Here is a 22,371-nt window from a genome sequence, read left to right as displayed (position 1 = left end):
GTTTTTAGGTTGATGTCTTCATTGAGTATTTCAGGGACCTCTAAGGAATAAGTTTAGTTGATTGGTTTTCAATCCGTTCCATCCACGTGAGTTGGTGAATCTGAAAATCCAGTCCGGTCCTAATTCATGCTCTGGAGGAAATTTCTGATCCATTCCAATCCGGCCCGTGGATGGATCCACAATTCGTGAGTTGGTCAAAACCGCGAAGTGCCCCGGTCACGACACTAGTACAACGGCAAAAACCTTTACCACTTAGAATGCTACGACATTAATTATGCTCGACATAACCTCTACTGCAAAAACTTACACAGAATTTACTTATACGGGGCATGGCTCCCGCCGCCAAGACTTATACATGGCGTGAGCTCCGTCTGTCGAAATGTGTGCTTTAAATCTTACACCTGTCATTGCATCTACTGCAACAAACCTAGTCAGTCTTGACTGATGCACGATATTACTTCTACCGTAAAAACTTGCCCGACATGAGTGCTACACGGCAAATCTTATGATGCGAAACATATACCTATCATCACGTCTGCAGCAAAAAAATAGAACTTGACGAAAACACGTCAGAAGGTCAGTTACAAGGTCAAAACACGATTCTGCAAGCCCAGAGCTGAACGACCTATTGATAACGAACCAGGAACAAATGAAAATGCGCGATCACACCACGAGCTTTATGTTTCAACTTGCTCTAAAGAAAAACCGTTTGCGGACTGTAATGAGTGGAAAACGTGCGTCGGAAAGCTAAATGCCTATACTTTTGAAACATTGGTCAATATAGCATTAAAGATCTACCAGAGAAATATAGTGGCCTACTTGAACACTGGAGTCTAATTTCTGACGACGCATGGTGCCTTCGATTTTCTTTAACCTGATATTAATTGAATACCAATTCATGGACGCTCAGACTCAAAAAGAAACGTATGGGATCTGTTCTAGGCTGGCCGCAAGTCGAATATGAACATTGGCGGATCGCGCACGGCGACACGCTCTGCGCCGACGGGCCGGTATCGGGTGACCGTACGCGACCGGCTCAATGCGTCGCGAACTGTGACCATGTGCTGGGAACCATTCATTTTAATCTAAAAATCCGTCATATTGACACTCTCCAAGAACTCTAGAACAATGAATAATAACTACGTGTTAAATGACCCTGCGTTCCTGCCATTCCTCCCGAGTCGTGGAGATGGCAACGTCGTGCCCTCCGCGTCCTCGCAGCACATTGACAACCAAAAGGTGAGCTGGAGGTCAACACGAGAGAAAAAAACAACTGGTTTTAAGTTTTTTTCTTATCTAGCCTGGAGCACGAGCAAAGGTCTGACCCAGCACGCCTGGCACCGCGCACATGAAATTTGATACAACACGCATCTAATTCGACACCGTCTCCGAGCAACCCAGGCCGGACCCATGGCAGGATTCGGTCAATGAGTGTAGAGTCTTATTGCCGGGAGGTCTGGGAAATGAAGTCCTGCAGGTTTGCTGCTTCAGGCACGTGCCTCCAGAGAATGGGTCGTCGAATAAGTCGAAGAAAAGAAAAAGCTGTTAACGTGGCTCAGCGATATTACAGCAAGTGCGGCGCGGTACAGCTGGCCATCTGTCATCACCACGAACAAGACTTGTTAACTTGTTATGTTGCTACAAATATGCAGAGTTCCGTGCCGAACTGAAAACATTTGTAGAGCCGTTTGCGCAAAGCAATAAGTAGGGGTTTGCGCAAAACCACGGAAGTTTTCTAGAGAACTACTCTCCTAAGGATGTGGTAGAAATTGGCGATAAATGGCATATGGCTTGCGGGCAAAACCATAGCCATCCACCGTTTCTAATATTGATGCAATCCCGTCGAAGAGTGGGTATATCGTAGCCACAAAACCTATGGACAGGAGCTTCGGATCAACGGCGGGATCGAGCTCAGCCACCGAAGTGCGAGTCCGGATCGCGAGATCATGATCTCGCGATTCATGACTGATTCCCGATCATGATTCTCGTAATCATGGTCGTAAGGTGCACCGTGGAGAAAATACTCACAATAACGTCTAACGCTGAACAATTTACGTTTGTTCATGCGAGAGCAGTTTTATTTATTTGCGCATGGAAAAGCACAACAGGTGGGATAAGCATCACCACATCTCTGCGTGTGTGTTGGTTGGGAACAGTAATGATGTTGGTGGCATTTGCGTGCGACACTTTGTACAGAAGAATTTAACACAACTCTTTAACATATGTTCAGTTGACTTGTCATGTTGACAACGACAATGTGCTCGAGAATTAATTGCTCGCCATTGCGGGAGGGGACCGTTAAAACACCCAACGGCTCAAGAAAGAACGGTGGAAGCGCGGTGCTATCTCAAAAGGCATGATCAAGTGCTTGTTCATTGGCCACTGGATATTCCAAAATTATTGTTTTATCGCACAAGTCGCAGTTCACGCATACCATTGGGAAAGCGGCACTGAACGAACACCGACTTAAAAATATACTTTTATTCGGGGCATGCCTTGAAACGGCTTATGACCTCGCCAGCAAAATTGTGGCATTGTCAGTGATAGTCTAATTCATTTAACAGCCGCAATTACACTTGCCAGGAAAAGGTGCTACCCATGCTGAAGAGCTTCCACCAAGTACACAACAAGGTTATCGCTTTACCTCTTGTTTCCCGTCCTAATATAAAACAAATCTAAGTTCCTCAACACGTGCCACCATACTGAGGATTTGGTTATTCAATGTGCATTGCATATCCTCGCGACGATTTTTGAGAAGTGTCTACGCATCGAAGTGGGGGCGTTAAACGCCTGACAGAATATTGAAATCTGTAATACCCAGAGCAGGGCCAAACCCTGGCGTCACATGATATGTTTCGCAACTGCATCGACCACATTAATGGTGAGTGAATATGCGAATTGTGGACGCAATTTATTAAATGCTCCACGAGGCACCACACAGAAAGGTAAAAATGCGTGAGATTTAGTATGCCTCGTCTGCCAAGCATATGCGCACACACTATCTTTCTATGAATACTCCTGCAATTTGTTTGGTAATTCACGTACTGTGCCTTACCATTTCATTTCTACTCGTAGACATCCTTCTCATCTATGTGACAACTGATGAAATCCACAAAACGGAACACGGTGCTTCGAATATAGCTTAACACAGCGCTCGGGCGGGAAGTCAAATTGACCCCCTCCGCCCGAAGGTTTTGCCAGAATAGTTTCCAAACGACGTGGCACCGCCGCGCCAAATTTTGCATAGCTGTAGACAATTAAATAGCGGATCGTTTGACATCAAAAATATAAATGTACCTGGTAAGGTCCGCTGACCTATGGCAGGTTGGTCAGGCCATGGTTTCAGCGAAGTCAATTTCTAGGGAATCGTTTGATCTGGTGCAACAACGAAATGTTAGACGGAGCCATACATCTCTGAAATGCTTGCTCAGGCAACACAAATATTGAATAAGCGAACTGTATTGACCTAAGGTCAGGTACAAAGTTCAGGCCAAGGTCAAAACCAACCTGTTTTTTACTTTAGGGCTTGCAGTATGGGATAGTTTCTGGTGCTCATTCCGAATTTATTGATAGCAGGAACCGCATTATACATCTTCCATGGACTTCTTGGAGGTCAGAATAGGCTATTGACCTAAATTGACCCGGGTCAACATTTTGTTTTTAGAAACATACTGCCTGGTGTTATCTTTGTCGCTTATTCAAAGGCAAAACTCAGAGTAGTCTTGTATGATTTTGGTCACCTTGACCTTCAAAAGGTCAAGCAGGGTCACTGACCTTAACTGAGCATGTGAACTTTTGCTTAGAAACAGTTATCTAGGCTCTGGGGCACTTTGGAGACCAACCTGAGAGTTGACCTCATTTGACCCGCAGGTCACGACCTAAAAACCTCAAACTTTGACCTAAATGAGTTCACGTACAGGCCAACACACACGATGAATTTGGTGTCTATAGCTCCCTTAGGTCCCGAGATCTCAGGGGGGTCAAGTGGACCCCCGCCCGAGCGAAGGGTATCTAGCCAGACACCCGGGCACGTGTTAAAAAGAAGCACGAACGCTGAAGGGAACACACAATTAGCCGTTATGAACACTGGGGAGGCACGTCTAAGTTACAATTGGATAAATGAACATAGCTACTCAAACATCTAAGGTAATCATGCGAAGGATGAATGGAACGCGAACACTGATTGTAACGACAAAGTTGCAACACAACTTACACTGCAGAATGAACAACGACGACTTTGGAACTGATAGTATATCACTGCTAACTATGTCGTTGAAAAAGACAAATTATCATTCGCAGTATTGCTCGGCTGGGGTTTACTCCTAAGTGTGAGTATTCTCATATAATTTTGTGCTAGAGGCATTGACGGGTATGAGTATTTCAAGCATGAGTTTTGTTGTGTGATAGTAATGTGCATAAGTCTTTGCAGTAGGAGTAATGTCGCGCATAGCCAAAGACTTTAAGTTTTTGCAGTGGAAGTAATAATGGGTGTAATTTTTGCAGAAGCTTGTCGCTTAGCACTAATGTCGGGTATAAGTTTTGAGACTCGGAGTAATGGAGTACAACTGCTGCACCGTTGCACGACACTCCTGTCGGCAGTGGTTTGTGTCATAGCACTAATATGGTGGAACCCGGAATAGTGGACACAATATCGGACGAGGGCGTTTGCGTGACACATTAGCGTTTGGTTTCTTAGAACATGAAGTTAAGCCTTTCAACACAGACTGGAAAAGGTAGCATCGGTCATAAGTCAATGCATGAGTGACAGTTGCATTTATTACCAAGACTGATTTATTCCTAATGCTACGTGGCTGCGCTGCACGCTACGTGACTGCAAAGTACGGATTACGCGCAACCCTAGCTAACAAACTGCATCCCAACATCCAATTTCCGGTCCGAGTTCGAATTCTGGTTCTTTTGCTCAGCTATTTAATTTTGTTGCGCGTGGCTCTGTCCTTCTAGGATCCATGTTCCGATTATGTGTTGGAAGATTCGTTAAGGCCCAATTCCAGCCGTAAACATTGCCGAGGAATGCTCAAGATCAAGGCACGGATCATTTCAAGGATTCCTTAAGATCGGACGTCGAGTCTCAAGAGGGAATTTTTCTCGTTTGAAGATGCTGAACAAACATCAGGTATGATGAAACAAGATTGTTTATAACCAGAATATAAATAAAAGCATACCGTGGGTATGCTTATAAGTGGAAAAGACTGCTCTGTACAACACCTTTTCTCTGTAGAGTAAACACGCTCGTCGACACATTCTTGTTTGATTACGTCATCGTAACTTGCAACACATTGATTAAGAGCCTTATAGGCGGTCGTTTTATCTGAAAATCACGCCCGCAAACACCAAATGAGAACGGCTCAACCATGATACTTTTGGCTTTCATCGCCGCATGCCTTATAGAACGGCAAGCTTTCAGTTACGATATTATAACATCGTGAATGCCAAGGCGATCATATCCGTGACGCACTGGTGTCATAGCCGTGGCGCACTGATGTCATATGCTTGTCCCACTGGTATCATATCCGTGGCACACTGGTGTGATGTCCGTGGCCCACAGGTGTCATATCCGTGGCGCACTGGTGTTATGTCACTGGTATCATGTCCATGGCCCACTGATGTCATATCCGTGGCTCACTGGTATCATACCCGCGGCACACTGGTGTCATGTACGTGGCTCACGGCTGTCATATCCGTGACCTATCGGTGTCATATCGTTGGTGCACTGGTGTCATATCCGTCGCTCACTGGTATCTCATCCGTGGTACACTGGTGCCTTATCCGTGACACCTGGTATCATATCCGGGGTTCACTAGTATCACATCCGTGACCCACTGGTGCCATATCCGTGGCACACTGGTGCCATATCCGTGGATCTACACGCCAGTGAAGCTTACGGTGCGGCAGGAGCAGGAGTGAGGGTCACGTGTCAGTTTAACACCACCAGGACCGCTCGAAGCGTGGAATCAACAGCAGCCCCACTGCGGCCATTCGGGGACCAGCGCCGAGTCTAGCCCGCTTCGCAAGGCCACCGACCTGTCGGCCCCACGTGATGTACATGTGTGTCAACCAGCAGCCACGTCACAGACACGCTCCTGCCTGATGACACCTGTGTGCCTGAAGCAAAGTGAGCCGTTGCACGACACCCATCACGCTCCGACATTGTCCCCTTGTTTACTGCGGGCGCAAGGCTGGGAGGAATGTCACCTGTGGGTATTCAGCCAAATATCCGTCTTTATGAAATTACGTTTATTCAAAACACAGTTGAGGTACAGGTATTAAGCGTAATATGCCATGCAACCAGCCTACCTATTCAACTGAAACAAACCTCTATGGCACTGTTCTTCGGAACTGAAACAAAGGTGTTGCCGCTCTGTTCATCGACTGGCGTGCCTTTCTCCGCCGAATCCAGTGATTCAACGACTTCGTTCTGCGCACCGACACCCACAAATGACGTGAGTCGATAGCCCGCAGCTGGCAGCAGCAAGCATAGTACACTGGGTGACGCACAGGGGGAGCAACGGGCATATACGACTTCCACCCCTCCCCCCAACCCAACACGCATACACAGCATATAACGCATCGGAACAGAAGTCAGTTTGCCACAAGCAGACACATCGCCGACACGGCGGCCTCTATCCTATATACAGTATTATGTTGCAGGAGGTCCACATTGGCACCTCCTGACGCGTTCTGAACCCGGTACAGTGCCACCCGTTTAGGTCACTCCGTCCACCAGCGGGGCGACCCTACAGCGGCGGAGTGCACCGTCCGTCTCTGTCTCTCTCTACAGCACTGCGGCACCTTTTCCTGAGGCAGAACAGAACAAGCTCGGACGAGCAAGCCCTCAGCGGACACGGGTCAGCGACACGGTCCGAAGTAGGGACCACCCACACCGGGCGGTCTCCGGACCATCCGATGGGCGGTCTGCGGACCACCCGGGTCCGCCGGTGTCTGGTCCGCTGCGCGTCCTTCTTGGCTTTCCCTGCCCGAACCCTGGTTTCGCGGACACACCGCCAGCGTCGCTGAGCGCCAGCGGCACAGCCGCGCTGGCGGCCACCGCGGCCTGCACCGGTGCCGGCCAGCGGCGGGCGCTTCGCTTGCCCTCGCGAGGGTGAGCACAGCCGACTACCACAGAGCGCATCGTGTCGGCCGCCCCGGCCGCGGAGCTCGGCGACTCCTCCATCCCAGCGAGGTCGGCGGGAGGGCCGCGCCAGAGGAGGCCTGGCGGTCGCCGAGCGTCCGCACGTGGAGCCCGGACTGGACCGATTGGACCCCACGGTGGCGGCGCGCAAATATCCCGGGTGAAGTTTCGTTGCCGATGGCGAATTTTGTACTCGGGAGTTCTGCGACTGGTAGCACGCCCCGCCCGTCTATCACACTACAGCTGGGCATGGTTGGGGCCAAAACCTCGCGTATCACATTATGTACAAGCTGCTGGGCGGACCAAGGCGTAACGAAGTAGCAAAGGGTGGCGACCCAACCGACAGCCGCAGCCATGACCAGTTCATTGAGGCATATCGCCAACAGGGCACGCTTTCGGTAAACACGGCGCCCTGGCAGTGGAGTTAAATACATAGAACCCGCTGACATGCTGAACCCGATCCCTGAAGCCTGAAGCCACGGAAAAAGGCTAGGAACGAAACGACCTCCGCCACTGCTCCAACAGCGTGCGTTAAAAGTGGCGGAGGCCACGGAAAACAGAGCTCTTTGAGTCACCTGCAGCAAGATAACGACAACAAGGCCAAGCGGGGCGCCAATCACCAGCGGCGGACACGCGGCGACCCGTGGCATCGCCCCCGTTCAGAAGTGCACCTCGCGCACATCCGTAGGGGTGCCGGCGTCGCTGTAGTCCGCCGCCAGGTCGCCAGGTGGCAGGCCGGTCGGCCGGCTCCGCTCCGGCCGGCCGGCCTGCTCTTCGGCGAAGGAGCGTATGGCCTCCTGAATGTCGTCCAGGCAGCGCTGCAGCTGCTCCTGGAAGGGGGGACGGAGGTCAGACCCCGCGCAGCACAGGTCACGCCGGCGCCACGTGGAGGGGGGCACCGACATCAGATAGACATACAGGTGCGCCGGCTTCACACGGCACGTTGTTTCGGGCGTCGCTAGTTGACATGCTACAGTTACAACGCGAATACGTTCATGGGCTGCCTGTCTGCTCAGGCCGATCGCGGGAAATCTGACATCGATTGATGCCGGGACCGAGGCCGAATTTGTGACCGCAGACGATTCAGAGGAGAATACCACACAGGATGGTAGCCACTACCACTTTTCTTTTTCGGGTCCCGGTGCACATTGCTGAACTGTTTTACATTACGACCTGGGAGTAAGAAAACGTGCCTCAGTGAAGATGGGCTCCATCTGAGATGGCAGCTCTCATAAAAGCTCAGACTGGAACCGTCACAGCTATCCCACATATTTGTGTGTAGTGCAGGCCTGCGCAGCTCGGCCAAAGCGCTCCGTTCCGACGGCACTTCGGTGGGGCCTCTGACCACAGCTTCCGTCACGGACCGGGCTTACGTGAGGCCTCACCCAGCACCACGGAGCGTGTCTGTGGCGAGGCCTCTCTGACAAGAGCGCATCCGACGCCGGGCCAACAGAAGTCGCACGGTATAGTCCAAAGCCAGTGGCATAGACCGATCGGGGCGGCTGCCCACTCGCTGCCTCGCCGTCACGTATTCGCCAAACGGCCGTCAGCCGCATCGCGTGGGTGCAGTGCAGTGGACGCGATCCACTCAGTGTGCTCGGCACGCACGCAACAGGCCTCGTTCGCTGTCGTCAACGCACGCGGCTCGTACATACGTGGTGTGGTGCAGCTAACTTGACAGACGACAAAAGGACAAACGGGAGGTGATATGACGATGATCAACTGAGTGGAAAATGACTGATTTCAATACCACACTAGTTCCATGGCTCGGAGTCCACACCACAGAGTGAGCCCACCCCAAGCCGCTAGTGGCCAGTGCGCGGCGCCGCCGGTCCGGCCGCCCTCCGCCTGCCGGGCGGCCCAGCCAGGGGCCAACGCCGGGTGCCGGCGCGGGCCCAGAGCTTCGGCAGGTCACGTGACCGCCGCCAGGTTCAAGGCCTGCCGCGCCGCGGCGGCCGAGCTACGTCGGGCCAGGACGGGCCGGGCTGGCGGACCGGCGCCCGACACGGCGGACTGACCGGCCGGCTGCTCGCACACATGCCTGGCTGAGCAAGTCTCGCGAAGGCCGAGTGATGGATGCGAACTAAAACTGTGTGTCGCGCCGTCAGTGAGCAAAACACAAAATTTAGGTACCTGACCGTGGATGGTTGCGCTATACCGTTATGGTTTTTCAGGCTTATACATATCGTTGGTTGCGTGATAAACATGGGAAACTCAAGTCGAAGACATCGCCCTAGAAAAAGGCAAGAAACTCGATGTAGCACAGGGTGAACATCACAGCGCATGGCAAGCTGAATCACATCAGAAATCTGTTTTGCCATTTTTGCAGCCTCAATATGCTCCGCTCGCCGAAAATAAATATGCCCGAACACGATAAAAATCGTGCCTTCCCAGCCAACTCTCAGCCAACGAGATTTTTACCAGCACTCATAACACTATTTCTCCGATCGGCGACGGAAAATGCCTGCTTCGCGATAACATTCTCACGAACGCCAGCCTGGAGGACACGACTGACATGGAGACGACAGCGACGCAATCTCGTCGTCGATCTTGTCATGGAAAGTGACTCGCTCGCACTAACGTCAGGCCAACGTCTGCATGTCGGTCGTGTGACAAGTACCGGATACACGGCGCTCCATATTAACCAGTTCTCTCCAGGAAAACTAAATGGCGCCGGTCCGCCGCTGAAGCGGTTTCCCATCGGAGCGGGGATTGAGAGGGCGCCCGAAAGCCGGCCAGGGGACTGTCAATCGCCCATCAGAGCGACACTGGTAACCAACTGCGCCGCAACCGCCTACCCCACTGGGCCCCCAGCCGCCCTGAAAGCAAGGGCACTGAACCCCGGCGGCGACCGACAATCGCTTCCCCGCTATTAGCGATCCCATGTCGACACAACGCCTGCCGGACACGACGCAAGCCAGGCGGACGGACAAGCCAGGCGGACAGACAAGCCAGGCGGACGGAAACCCCCTCCACGCGCGAGCGCGGTGGGAGGCGAGCAGGGCGGACCGGTGTGGCTGCACGGACCGGCAGTGGGAGGCGAGCAGAGCGGGCCGGTGTGGCTGTGGTGGGAGGTGAGCAGAGCGGGCCGGTGAGGCTGCGGTGGGAGGTGAGCAGAGCGGACCGGTGTGGCTGCGGTGGGAGGCGAGCAGAGTGGGCCGGCGTGGCTGTAGTGGGGGGCGAGCAGAGCGGGCCGGTGTGGCTGCGGTGGGAGGCGAGCAGAGCAGGACCGGTGTGGCTGCGGTGGGGGGGGGGGGGGCGAGCAGAGCGGGCCGGTGTGGCTGCGGTGGGCAGCGAGCAGAGCGGGCCGGCATCGCCGCGCCACTGGCTGCGGCAGCGGGCGGCCGCACGCTGGTCCAGCGCCTGGCAGGAGGCCCGGCTCGCCGGCAGCCGGCGGCCGACAAAGGGATGACCCGCCGTCCTTCCCCGCCATTTGTTCCGGTCGATACAGTTTCCAGCGGACGGGCCGCGGAGTAACGGACCCTTCCACTCGACTCAAGCCGCCGGCCCGTGGCGTGGAATGTCGTTGACTAGCGAGCCCGAATCTCAGACCCCGTACAATCGGGATGGAGCGCGACCTATTCAGGCCACTTGATGTCTCAATAGTGTGAGAAATAAGCCTGCGTAAAAAAGAGCAGCATGAATTATAATTTTTGACAAAGCACGTGCAGTTAAGTCATCTTTTCTCCTAACCTGAAGATAAGGAGGCTAATCCCGAAGCAGGCCATTGGAGGACCCTGGGAGATTAGGTGTGATGACAAGCAACTGTAAACAACGCTTCACAGCATCAGGCAAATGGTGATCATTGCCCTTCTCATCCGAATATCACGGCCGTTAAGATGGAAAACATTGCGTGATATTTTGTCGCGCGTTTACGTGCAAGGTCGGAGGTTCTCACGCATAATGTCGCACTGGAGCCAGATCATGGATAGAAGCGGATCTCTTTAATCGAACCTGCGTCGTTTTGGCCAGCAAAATGAAGCAGCAGTTTTGCATTTCATAATACAAGCATGCTTCATTATACGGGATGCAGAGAGAGCCGAAACAACCGTCGGTCAAAGGTAACAGCTTGGTAGGACTGAGTAACAGCATTAACAAGTCAGAGTGTGTACAGGCCACTATTTTGGGGGTTTGGTACCCAACATTCACCTCGGAAAAAATGAATTAAGATATATGATATGCGATAGATCAAGTCTTGTGCACGTGCCTGTATTTCACTCCGCGAGCAGCAGCGGCCGCAAATGTAAAGGGCAGATAACAGAAGTTGGCGGCACAACGTATTACACAACAGTGATACTCAGAAGGCAACTTCCCATTCTCATATTATAAAAGAAGAAGAAATACCATTTTCGACACACTGGAAGCGCAGCGGAAATGAACACCCTCAACTAGCAGGTCAGCTCCTGGGACTGATCGGAAAAGAGGCATTTTGTGCTGAAAACACCATGACCATCGAGTTGGAGCCCGATACAGAGTTGCCAGCGTGCGCGAGCTGCTCAATGCTCCGGCCGGTAGCGCGCGCGTCGTTTGCCGGTGTGTGCAGCCGCGCTGTTCAGGCGACACTGACACCCGCGGTCACGTCGACGGGTTGGTTTGTTGTTTGGATTACAGCCCTTTCGGCCAGTTTCGATCATTTCGGGGTTACGAGATGAAGGCGCATGAATAGCGGCGGAGCAGGACTACAGGCGTCTGGGACTCGACCGCCGGGACTAAGCTCGCGCAGGGACCCCTCTGTGGGGTGTGCGCCTGGCGCTCGGACGAGTGGGCCCTCCGGCCCATTCGTGGCTGGCGCATGTAGTCTGCCCGGACACGCGGGGCGTCGCAAAGATGCAGGATTAAGCAAGACACAGGATGACAGGACGGATGTGCCGACCGCAGGTGACCTCGGCCCGGCCGCGAACAAGGCAGGTTGAGGTTGGTTGAAGGGGGGGGGGGGGTGCTATAGGAGGGCTGGAGTCAGCTGAGGGTCTGGGGTCAGTCAGGGGATACGCCGGCGACATGTCCTGGGTCCAGCCCCACCGCCAGACGACTCCCGTACCTCGTGACCGTACAACGTGCCTCGGCCGGGGACGGGGATTGAGGGGAGGGGGGCGAACCCCGTGACACCGGTACGCCGGTGAACGAAGCGCAGACGCCTACGATAACACCTACGTTGGGTTCAGAGGGCGCGGGTTACAGACAAGGTCGGCGGCGGGAAACGACGCGGCGTGACGGCGGTTTTCACCCGCCCACGAGTTTTTTCTCCGCAAACGTGATGCCCAAACCTGAGAGACATGATCCTCCACAGACATGATCCCCAAGCCTAAGAGAATCCACGTGTCAGAGGGCAGCTCAGCAAGGAATCTCGAGAACATCCTCGGAGGTGAAAGAATATCCGACAACGTCCACCGATGATGCCCAACCAGAAACCACAGATTGAAGCGGGCATACCTGGCCGTCACCCCCTCAAACCTGGTCGGATGTGGGGGGGGGGGGAGGGGCAGATCCACCCGGCACGCTCACCGTCTCCACGTCGGTGGCCTCGTGCAGCCGCTGCAGGCAGTCAGTGATGACGGCGGCGGCGGACAGGTCCTCGCGCGCCGCGCCACGCTACCGCCGCCGCGATGCTAGCAGACGCCACCGCGCTGGCCGTGTACTGGGTGAACTGGTGCTCTGCAACGACCACAGGCGTCAGTGTCGGCCACCGGCCATCTGCTGTCCGCCGGAGGAGGTTCGGATCCGGTCAGGCCCGCATCTGCAGACGGGACTTACAGGCGCCAGACTGAACGACGCTAGCTGCGAGGGTATCCCAGTCATTAGAAAAGACGGGCCGATGTAAAATGGTCTTGCATCAGAGAAGGACACGGGCTGAGTGCAGCGATACAGCGCCATGAGGCACCAACGTCGGGGTTCTTCGGGTCATCGACGAAAAATTCCACTCCGAAAAATAATAGGTTCGAAAAGTTAGGTTGCAAGGTCACCCATGGTCACACAAGGTCAAGGAGACGAATCAGACATATAACTGACGCCGATGCAAGATGAACAACTATAACAACAACTATAACGATAATAGCAGTACAGCAGCTCATCAACCATACAGTAAGCTAATGGACGACCCCACTTCCGGGCGGGAGACGCTGAAGGGCAAGGAGACGCAGCAGTCGCAAGGAGACGCACAAGGTGAAGGAGACGAATCAGACATATAGCAGACACTGATGCAAGATTAACAACCATAACAACAACTACAACGATAATAACAGTACAGCAGCCCATCACCCAAACAGTACGCTAATGGACGACCCCACTTCCGGGGCGGGAGACGCTGATGACCGGCAGCAGGCGGTTCCAAGCGCAGCGATAATGGGCGACAAGTGAAAGCAGTCAGGACTGGTCATTAGAAGGTAAACAAAGAAGTTACGGTTAGCGATTCATACTAGATTCATTCATAGAGATTAGGTGCCCAACAGAGGACTGCCAGGGATGGACAATGGACGTGTCAGGTACTAATGCAGTAATACCATTGGGTGCAAACATAATGATATGATGCGGGGCTAAGCTTTGACAAATCCTGAAACTAAAAACAAAGAGAAACCCAATACAGCCCTACTGCGTCGTGAAAAGCATATGCATGTTCTGCTAGCACAAGGGTAATTTTAAACATACAATTTCATGTTGAACTAAATGGGGTGTTCCGCACATATATGAAGTTTTGAACTGGCATAGCCATCTTGAAGACATTTCGGTGCTGTTCACAATTCTGCCCCTCTGGATACCTAAACCCCTCTAGTTTCTAATCCACAAACCTGCAAATATGGGGAAAGGTATACCGGGGAGAGTATTTCAGTCACCTTGGCATTCATGGCGTCATAATGACATCATTCAAATCCTGTCATTCCATAAGCCATGCATCAATCAAGGTAACAAATGTAATCGTCGACTGACAACCCAGTACAACTGTCCCTAACAGCCCAACACAACTGTCCCTGACAACCCCACACAACTGTCCCTGACAACCCCACACAACTACCCCTGACAAACAGAAACAACTGTTCCCGACAGCCCAGTACAACTGTCCTTGACAACCCAACACAACTGTCCCTGACAACCCCACACAACTGTCCCTGACAACCCCACACAACTACCCCTGACAACCAGAAACAACTGTCCCCGACAGCCCAGTACAACTGCCCTTGACAACCCAACACAACTGTCCCTGACAACCCAGCGCAACTGTCCCCGACAACCCAGCACAAACTGTCCCTGACAACACAACACAACTGTCCCTAAAAACACAACACAACTGTTCCTGACAATCCAGCACAACCGTCCCTGACAACACAACACAACTGTCCCTGATAACCCCACACAACTACCCCTGACAACCAGACACAACTGCCCCTCACAACTCAACACAACTGTCCCTGACAACCCAGCACAACTGTCCCTGACAACACAATACAACTGTCCCTGACAACCCAGCACAGCCACCCCTGACCACCAGACACAACTGTTCCTGACAACTCAACACAACTGTCCTTGACAACACAACAAAACTGTCCCCGACAATACAACACAACTGTCCCTGACAACCCAGCACAACTGTCCTCGACAACCCAGCACAACTGTCCCCGACAACCCAGCACAACTGTTCCTGACAACCCAGCACCACTGTCCACGACAACCCAGCATAACTGTCCCTGACAACACAACACAACTGTCCCTGACAACCCAGCACAACTGTCCCCAACAACCCAGCACAACTGTCCCTGTTAACCCCACACAACTATCCCTGACAACCTAACACAACTGTCCCCGACAACCCAATACATCAGTCCCCGTCACCCGAGCACCCCTCCATCGGCAGCCCGGGGTGACCACGCCTCCTTTTGTAGCAAGCCCAGCCAGTCGGCTGGCGGCCGGGCTCAGCGCTGCTGCCTTTGTCAGCGCACCACCGCATCCGGCGAGCGGGGTGGGGCGGCCGCGCCGCCGCCTGTCTCCCGGCGGGAGCAGGCTCGGGGGCTCCCCGACCGGCCGGCCGCCGCCCACACCCGGAGGCGGAGCTACGCCGCCGCCGCCACCGTGCGCACCGAACGCGCGCCAGTAAGACAAGCCGAAGCACAGCCCCCCGCCGCCCGGGGCGCAGGGGCATCCCCGCCCGGGACACAGCGGCATCACCGCCCGGGTGCAGCGGCATCACTGTCTGAGGCACGGCGACATCACCGCCCGGGGTGCAGCGGCATCATTGTCTGAGGCACAGCGACATCACCGCCCGGGGTGCAGCGGCATCATTGTCTGAGGCACAGCGACATCACCGCCCGGGTGCAGCGGCATCATTGTCTGAGGCACGGCGACATCACCGCCCGGGGTGCAGCGGCATCATTGTCTGAGGCACGGCGACATCACCGCCCGGGGTGCAGCGGCATCATTGTCTGAGGCACAGCGACATCACCGCCCGGGGTGCAGCGGCATCATTGTCTGAGGCACGGCGACATCACCGCCCGGGGTGCAGCGGCATCATTGTCTGAGGCACAGCGACATCACCGCCCGGGGTGCAGCGGCATCATTGTCTGAGGCACAGCGACATCACCGCCCGGGACCCAGGAACATCACCGTCCGGGGCACAGCGATTGGCATCTCGCGATTGTCATAACGAGCGACGGATTACCGATTACCGTGCGCCAGCATTTCCGCCCAGGCGACACCATCTGAAGGCGTAGGCGCCCGCCGCGGGAGAAAAACAATAGGCGTCAGGTGCGCCTGAGCAGTCGCGAAAGCGCTGGAATGGGCCCTCTCTGAAATGGGCCCCAGCCTGCGTTGCGTGGTCACCAATTTCCAGGAACTTGTACAGTCGGTGTCGAAAAATACCGCGCCACGAAAACACGTCGGCGAAGGGAGTGAAGAGACGGAGCGGACCGGGTTCGAAACAAGGCAGGTGGAGATAGAAGGGGCGCCCCCCCCCCCCCTCCCGCCAGCCTCCCAATCCTGCGGGGAATCGCAAAGGAAGGCCGTCGCCGTCCGCAGGTATTGAGCGGGCTGGGTGACGCGTCAGACCGGGACGTCCTCTGGGCAGAAGAGGGCTGTCTGGCGGCTCTGGCACAGCTGCCGACGTGTCAGCTGCTGTACCGAGCACTGATCAGGGCCGTACACAGCGTGAAACAACACGATCATGGGACGGTCAGGACCAAACACGGTCAGGGGATGACACGGTCCCGTCACGACCGGAGCATGACCGATAAAAGGCTCGGCCGGGGCACGGCTAGGACATGGCTAGGGTATGGCTCTGGCACGACTAGGGCACGGCCAGGGCACGTCCGGGACACGGCTAGGGCACGGCACGCCACCGTCGCCTCCGCCCGCACCGGCGCGACCCAGCCCCAGTCCTCCGAAAAGACCAGGCTGTGCGTGCCGCCGTCCCGTCTACCCAGCAGCACGCCCGACCGTCTCGTCTACCCCGCGACGCGCCCCCCCCCCCCCGTCCTATATACCCCGCAGCATGTCCCGCCGTCCTATCTACCCTGCAACACGCCCCACCGTCCCGTCTACTCCGCGGCACGCCCCGCCATTTCGTCTACCCTGCAGCATGCCTGACCGTCCCGTCTACCCTGCGGGACGCCCCGCTGTCCCGTCTACCATGCGGCACGCCGCGGGGAGGTTCGGCCACTGGCATGGCCACAGCGCCGGCGCTGCACAGCCCGCGTATCACCGAGTCCGGGCTGCGCGCAGTCCTCCGAAGAAGGCACACAGGTCCGTGTTTACCGGGCCGGCCAGCGTAGTAATGGGCACGGAAGCGGGCGCGGCCAGCGGACACCATTACCGCCGCGCAATTGTCTGCCGGCTCCGTGTCGAAGTCGAGCGGCGCACCCCATCTGCCGCCGACAATGCTCCTTGCGCCGGCGGCTCGGCCCGGCTGTGACCCACATCAAAGGGAAGCGGCGGCGGCGGGGTAAACAGCGGCCGTCGACGGTGACCGGGTCAGCTGGCCGGCCGTATCGGCGCCGATCGGACCGCGCTGCATGCTCGGCATCTGGGGCGGCCGCCTGGGCGGACGGTCCGCAGGCGGCCTGCAGACGGCCGGCAGGCGGTCTGCAGACGGCTGGCAGGCGGTCTGCAGACGGCTGGCAGACGGTCTGCAGACGACCCGCAGGCGGTCTGCAGACGACCAGCAGGCGGTCTGCAGACGACCAGCAGGCGGTCTGCAGACGACCGGCAGACGGTCCGCAAACGGCTGGCAGACGGTCTGCAGACGACAGAAATCCGTGTCGGGATGTCGTTCCGGCACTCGAATGCCGCTTGATGAGCTATTATATTCTGTAAGGCTAAGCTGTGGGATTTGTTCTTCTTATTCTTTAAACTAAGTTTCTTTCCAAAGGTTTACACAAGTGACTTTAAGCTCAGAAAACCTGCCAAGCGTAGCTTATTGCGTGCACATGAGCCCAGCACCCAAGTTGCGTCGTCCAGTTCGACGAACAATTTCACGCAATAGAAGCCGAGGGTTTTATGTGCCGCAGCAATGCTGCTGCACGGCCACCTCGGGCCTGGATTGACTCTCGTTGGCCGGCTGCCACGTGAACTTGCCATTTCTGTCGGACCAAACAATGAGCCCGCTCTAGGACTTGTACCCAAACCCGCTGTATGACAAGCCCAGCCTTCCTCCCCTTCACCATAGAGGCGGCAAATGATTTGCATACATTCGGAGATGAAGGTGGTAAACTTGCTAGTACAGGATGTAAATCTACCACATAAACCTGTCGCAAGGCCGACCAAATGACCCAGAACGATGGCACCGACGCGAAATGAATGCACTCTCCGTTTATAGAGTGACAAATAGCGTGAAACTATACACAAACAAGAGGGTGTCTGTCGACGAAAAGCTCATAAAACTGCGCGGTGTGATGAACCCAACGGAGCCAGGCTGTGCATCTCCAGCAGCGAGACAGCCGCAGGCAGTTCGCGAGTGTCGAATAGGCAAGCGCAGGCCTACACGAGTGCCAAGGAGGCAAGCGCAGGCTGAAGTGAGACTGGGCGCACGGTGACGTTCACAGAACGCCTGACAATACGCGGCGACCTCGACGCCACAGATCGTCGGCCGCGACAGTGGCAGTGGCGGCGGCCGGTAAGGTGCGACCCGTCACGTCGTCACTCCCCATTTTAATGAGCCGTTCTATGAGACCAGCTGACGGAGCGCCAGCACAGGCCTCGCTGTACTCCAGCCTCGGGACCACAACGTCAGCCGACCGTCCCGTACCGGTCAGCGTTCCGAGCCGTCACCAGGCGCCGGCGAGACACCTCACTGGCCGTCTGGACGGGTTCCGCCGGCGGGCACCGGGTCCAGTCTTCAGCCTCTCCGAAAGCTGACCCCGGACCGCGTGTCCGAGCCGGGGTCGGCTTCAGAGGCGCCCGCCGCCGCCGGGCAGACGGCCGCCGCCCGCCAGACCACGTGACCCGGGAACGGCGCAGCTGGCGGTGGCCGGCCGGCAGCCCTGACACACTTGCCACGGCTGCAGCCCGGCAGCCTCTGCCGACGACCGCCGGCCGCCAGACTGCGGGCGACAGGTGCGGACGAGGCAGCAAGTCCGCAGAAGGGCGGCGGAGATGTGAGGACGGCGGCCGTCTGGACTCCGAGGCACCTAGTTGTACCACGCGCCGCAGCTGGAGGGGGCAGGGGGGGGGGGGGGGGGTAGCCGCCGCTGCCGGTGCAGGTGATCCGACAAGATACGGAGCGGGTCTAGTGAGGCGTAACTGGAATGTCCGATGCACTAAAAATAAGTACGGACCATTGCCATGCATACCGCGCAAATGCGTCCAACAGTCCTCCCTCCTCTAGGGTCTGACTGATACTAACGGCGCCGTGGGTACTATTGAGAGGAGTGGTGTCAGGATCAGCTCTCTTAACCAATGGGGTTTCATGTGATTAAAACCATATTGTGACTTAATACGGCGGTTGGAAAGTGGGCCATCTTCCACATTTCTGTGAAGCTAGGTACTGCAGTCTTCGACTGTTTTCGATTTTGATTCAATATCAACTGATTTCAGACACTCAGTGTTCATTATCAGTGGATGCGAATACAACACTACGGAGTGGTGTCCATCGACAATTTTGTTTTCCTACCGAACTAATTAGCTTTGTCATTACTATCTCCTCGTTACAAGTCACCACGTACGCCTCATGGACTAGGGCGCGTTCGGCCGAGGGAAAATTATTCAACAAATAATTCTCTCCGATTGTGATCCACGGTACTCCCCATTTACGTTCCGCACGTCCGGCAACTATTCCCAGTTTCGTCTCCCATGCGCCACGCATAGTCAACAGTCATTGCTACGCGAAGCCAAAAAGGAGAAGATTGCAGGAGAAGGTTCTGTGTCCTGGATCATGGTCTGCAAATTTTTCGTGGTTCCTCCTCGGTACAGATACTTATATGCAATGGTTCTTCGTGTTGGCAGCGCCGAATGCCGTCCCAAATTTTTTCCAGTCTTCCGGATAATTCTCCGAGATTATCCACCAGCCGAACACGCCCCTAACCTGGAGATTTGCAGGGATTATTACGGTCTAGGCCAGTCTTGGATAGACTCGGAAAGAATCTGGACTGAGCGGACAGGACGATGGACCCGCGGCAGACCCTCAGCCTGCCTGGAAGTGTACCACTTCCACACCCTTGACGTTGAGTACCACTTCCATACCACCATCCTACCAGGGGAGACGCACGCTTGGTGGTATTGCCGCCTGTCTGCGATGCCACGAAATACCGCCATATCCTTGGGACGAGAAAGAAGTAGATAATTTCTCAGTCAACGACGGAAAAGGCACGAAATCTGCCAGCATGCATGCCTGCTTACTTGGGTCCCCTTCTGCAGTGCGCAAGGAACCTGTTACAGAACACGGGATATTCAGATAGCCAGGTCTTTGTCTTTGTCGGGATGGTAATGCCGTCTAAATGCCGTCCAAGTCTAAAAGCCGGGAGGAGCCCATTCACCAACAGTACACAGTCCAGCAGAGAACTAATCTTCACGTCGACAGAGGGCCCCCTCTACACACCGACGGATGTCTCTTGCAGGTAGGCAGTGGTGTCTTTGTTGGCAAGCAGGGGACGCTGAATGAGCGTTTAAGGACACCCCTTAGCCTAAACGAACCGCATTGTTGTCTGTAACGGACCTCCTGGCGGATTATTAAGGCCCCCTGGCCTCTGCTTGTCGGGCTGCTACAATCCAATGGTGCCCTTTTAAAAGTCAACAGAGTTTTTTCTGGCCAACAGGAGCCTTTTTAAGGGATGACTTCTTGCCTGTAAGAATGCCCCTGTCGACCTAATGAACACCCCTTAGAGATCAGCGGAGGCATTTTAGAGGAAAGCCGGGCCCTTGAGGGAACATTCAGGGGGGCCTGCTAGCAGGTTGGAACACTTTCTGCTTGGAAATGGCCAACACCGGTCCATAAAGGGCCTCTATCGGCACCTGGAGGGCAGCAGAGGCCTGGGGCTCCTGTAAAAGACCCCTGCTGGGCAATACAGATACGCACTGTCGGCCTGTGAAAGGGTCCGCTGTAGGTGATAAGGGGCCCGTGTTTGTCTGTACAGATGCTCCTCCTGAACTGACCGATGCCTGTTACAGGCCGGCAGTATCTTTACAAGCAAACAGGGACCCTTGACATCCCAGCGGGCCTTTAAAACCGGCGGTGAGTCTAGTGGTCAGCAGGGCCTTCTTACAGGCCGGAAGGAAGTCCTTCCGAAGGTCAATAAAGGCCTTCATAGGCCGGCAGGGACCCTTTCCAGACGAACAATGAGCCCCTAAAAGCCAGCGGGGGGTCGTGAACGCTCCCTCAAACCCCTGCAAGATGGTCCTCCCTGCTCCCCAGTCCCAGCACCTTAATGCAGCGAAAGGATGTTTTACGGTGACAAGATGTACAACATTGCAACAGACTACGATCCTGTTACCCCTCCGCGCGTAGACAAACGAGATGTGGGGCAAGCCTCCAAGGTTGAAGACGGCAGGTGCAGGGAATTCTGCGTAGTACGCCAGCACCCGCAGCAGCACGTTATCAATGAGCCGCCTGACGGGCACCGTCACAAGCGGTATCAGAACCAGGGATCAGCATTCCAATGCAGGCCAAGTATCTTGACTTGACCGCTACGACAGTCGTTAACACCAGCTGCCAAATTATTGCAAACATTAGCTGGGAATTCACATCTGAGGGCTTATCAACTGTAACAAGCTGCTAATCGCACAGCACAAAACCAATCAGGGCAGAGGGCGTGATTTGGAGCGTCGCCTCCCCTCCTCGGCTGGTGCGTAGCGCAATGAAAAAGTGAAAGTGCCGAACATCAGACCGCATAAGGACGAGTAGGGTTCTCTGGGTGATCGCAATAGCTTAGAATCAGCAGGTGAGCACTCGCAGATAGACAGCGGGGCGGAAGTCAAATCGGCAGCGAATCAGCTACAGCCCCAGCAGGACAGCTCCAGGACGCCAGCACGGCCAGGACCGCTCCGGGGCGCCAGCGCGGCCGGACGGTTCCAGGGTGCCAGCGAGGCCGGACGGCTCTCCGGCTAACCACGCTGTCCAGGCCGCTGGCCAGCGCTTCCCGCAGCACGCTGCCGACAGACCTCAGCCACGAGCGACCGCCGGTTCCCTCCCCGATGCCGCCGGCTCCACGCGAACTGTCGTACCAGACGCGAACCGCCCGCCAGCGAGGGGACTCGAACGGTGGCATGGCCGTCTGCCCCCGCCCATATTGACGCTGAGTGCGGACGAGGGAGCCGCCGGCAGATCCAAGAACAGCGAGCAGAGATGCCGTGGGGATGGTCTCGGTTATAACTGTGCTGTGATGGGACGTTGAGTCAGCATGCTGTGAATGATGCTCAGCCGATCATCGTCTCAAGGATAGCGCCAGGGGAGTGACGTGACTACTGGGCTCAGCCCTGGACCATGTGGAGCAGGTGAGAAGGCGTGGGCATCAATGTGTAGCTCGCGTGTTAACGCTACGCCCCACCGTAGACGCCAGCGCAAACTATATGCCACGTGTAGCACGTTCTCAGAGGGAGGTTAGATCATACACGTGATGCCGCCCGTTTCCCGAGGCGCCTTCCTCCGCCGTTGGTAAGCTCTGGGCGCCAGCGGACCACAGCCGCCGTCGAGCCCTCATGGGCCCCTCGGGTTCGGCGGCTCGGCGCGAACAAAGCTGCTGTGTCTCCGGCTTGGGGCCGCGACCGGCCAGCCAGCGGCGGCCAGGCAGCTGGCCGGAGACCCCTCGTCG

At 55.5% G+C, this 22,371-nt stretch overlaps 1 protein-coding gene across 1 annotated transcript in view; it reads right to left on the bottom strand.

Annotated features, from left to right (window-relative positions):
* Nucleotides 1–6,258: 6,258 nt before the first annotated feature.
* Nucleotides 6,259–22,371, bottom strand: part of LOC119108536 (G1/S-specific cyclin-D2) — a 35,821-nt gene continuing 19,708 nt past the window's right edge. Inside the window, exons 4-5 of the mRNA XM_037232124.1 lie at nucleotides 12,653–12,802; nucleotides 6,259–7,980 (exon numbers count right to left, since the gene is read on the bottom strand). Of these exons, the coding sequence (XP_037088019.1) occupies nucleotides 12,693–12,802 (110 nt within the window). The 3' untranslated portion in view covers nucleotides 6,259–7,980; nucleotides 12,653–12,692. The remainder of the gene's footprint in view (nucleotides 7,981–12,652; nucleotides 12,803–22,371) is intronic.

Source organism: Pollicipes pollicipes, unplaced genomic scaffold (assembly GCF_011947565.3).
Source record: "Pollicipes pollicipes isolate AB1234 unplaced genomic scaffold, Ppol_2.1 Scaffold_6686;HRSCAF=7923_pilon_pilon_pilon, whole genome shotgun sequence".
NCBI classification, from domain to species: domain Eukaryota; kingdom Metazoa; phylum Arthropoda; class Thecostraca; order Pollicipedomorpha; family Pollicipedidae; genus Pollicipes; species Pollicipes pollicipes.
The sequence above is the reverse complement of the archived record's forward strand: the minus strand, read 5'-3'. Positions and strand labels throughout refer to the sequence as shown.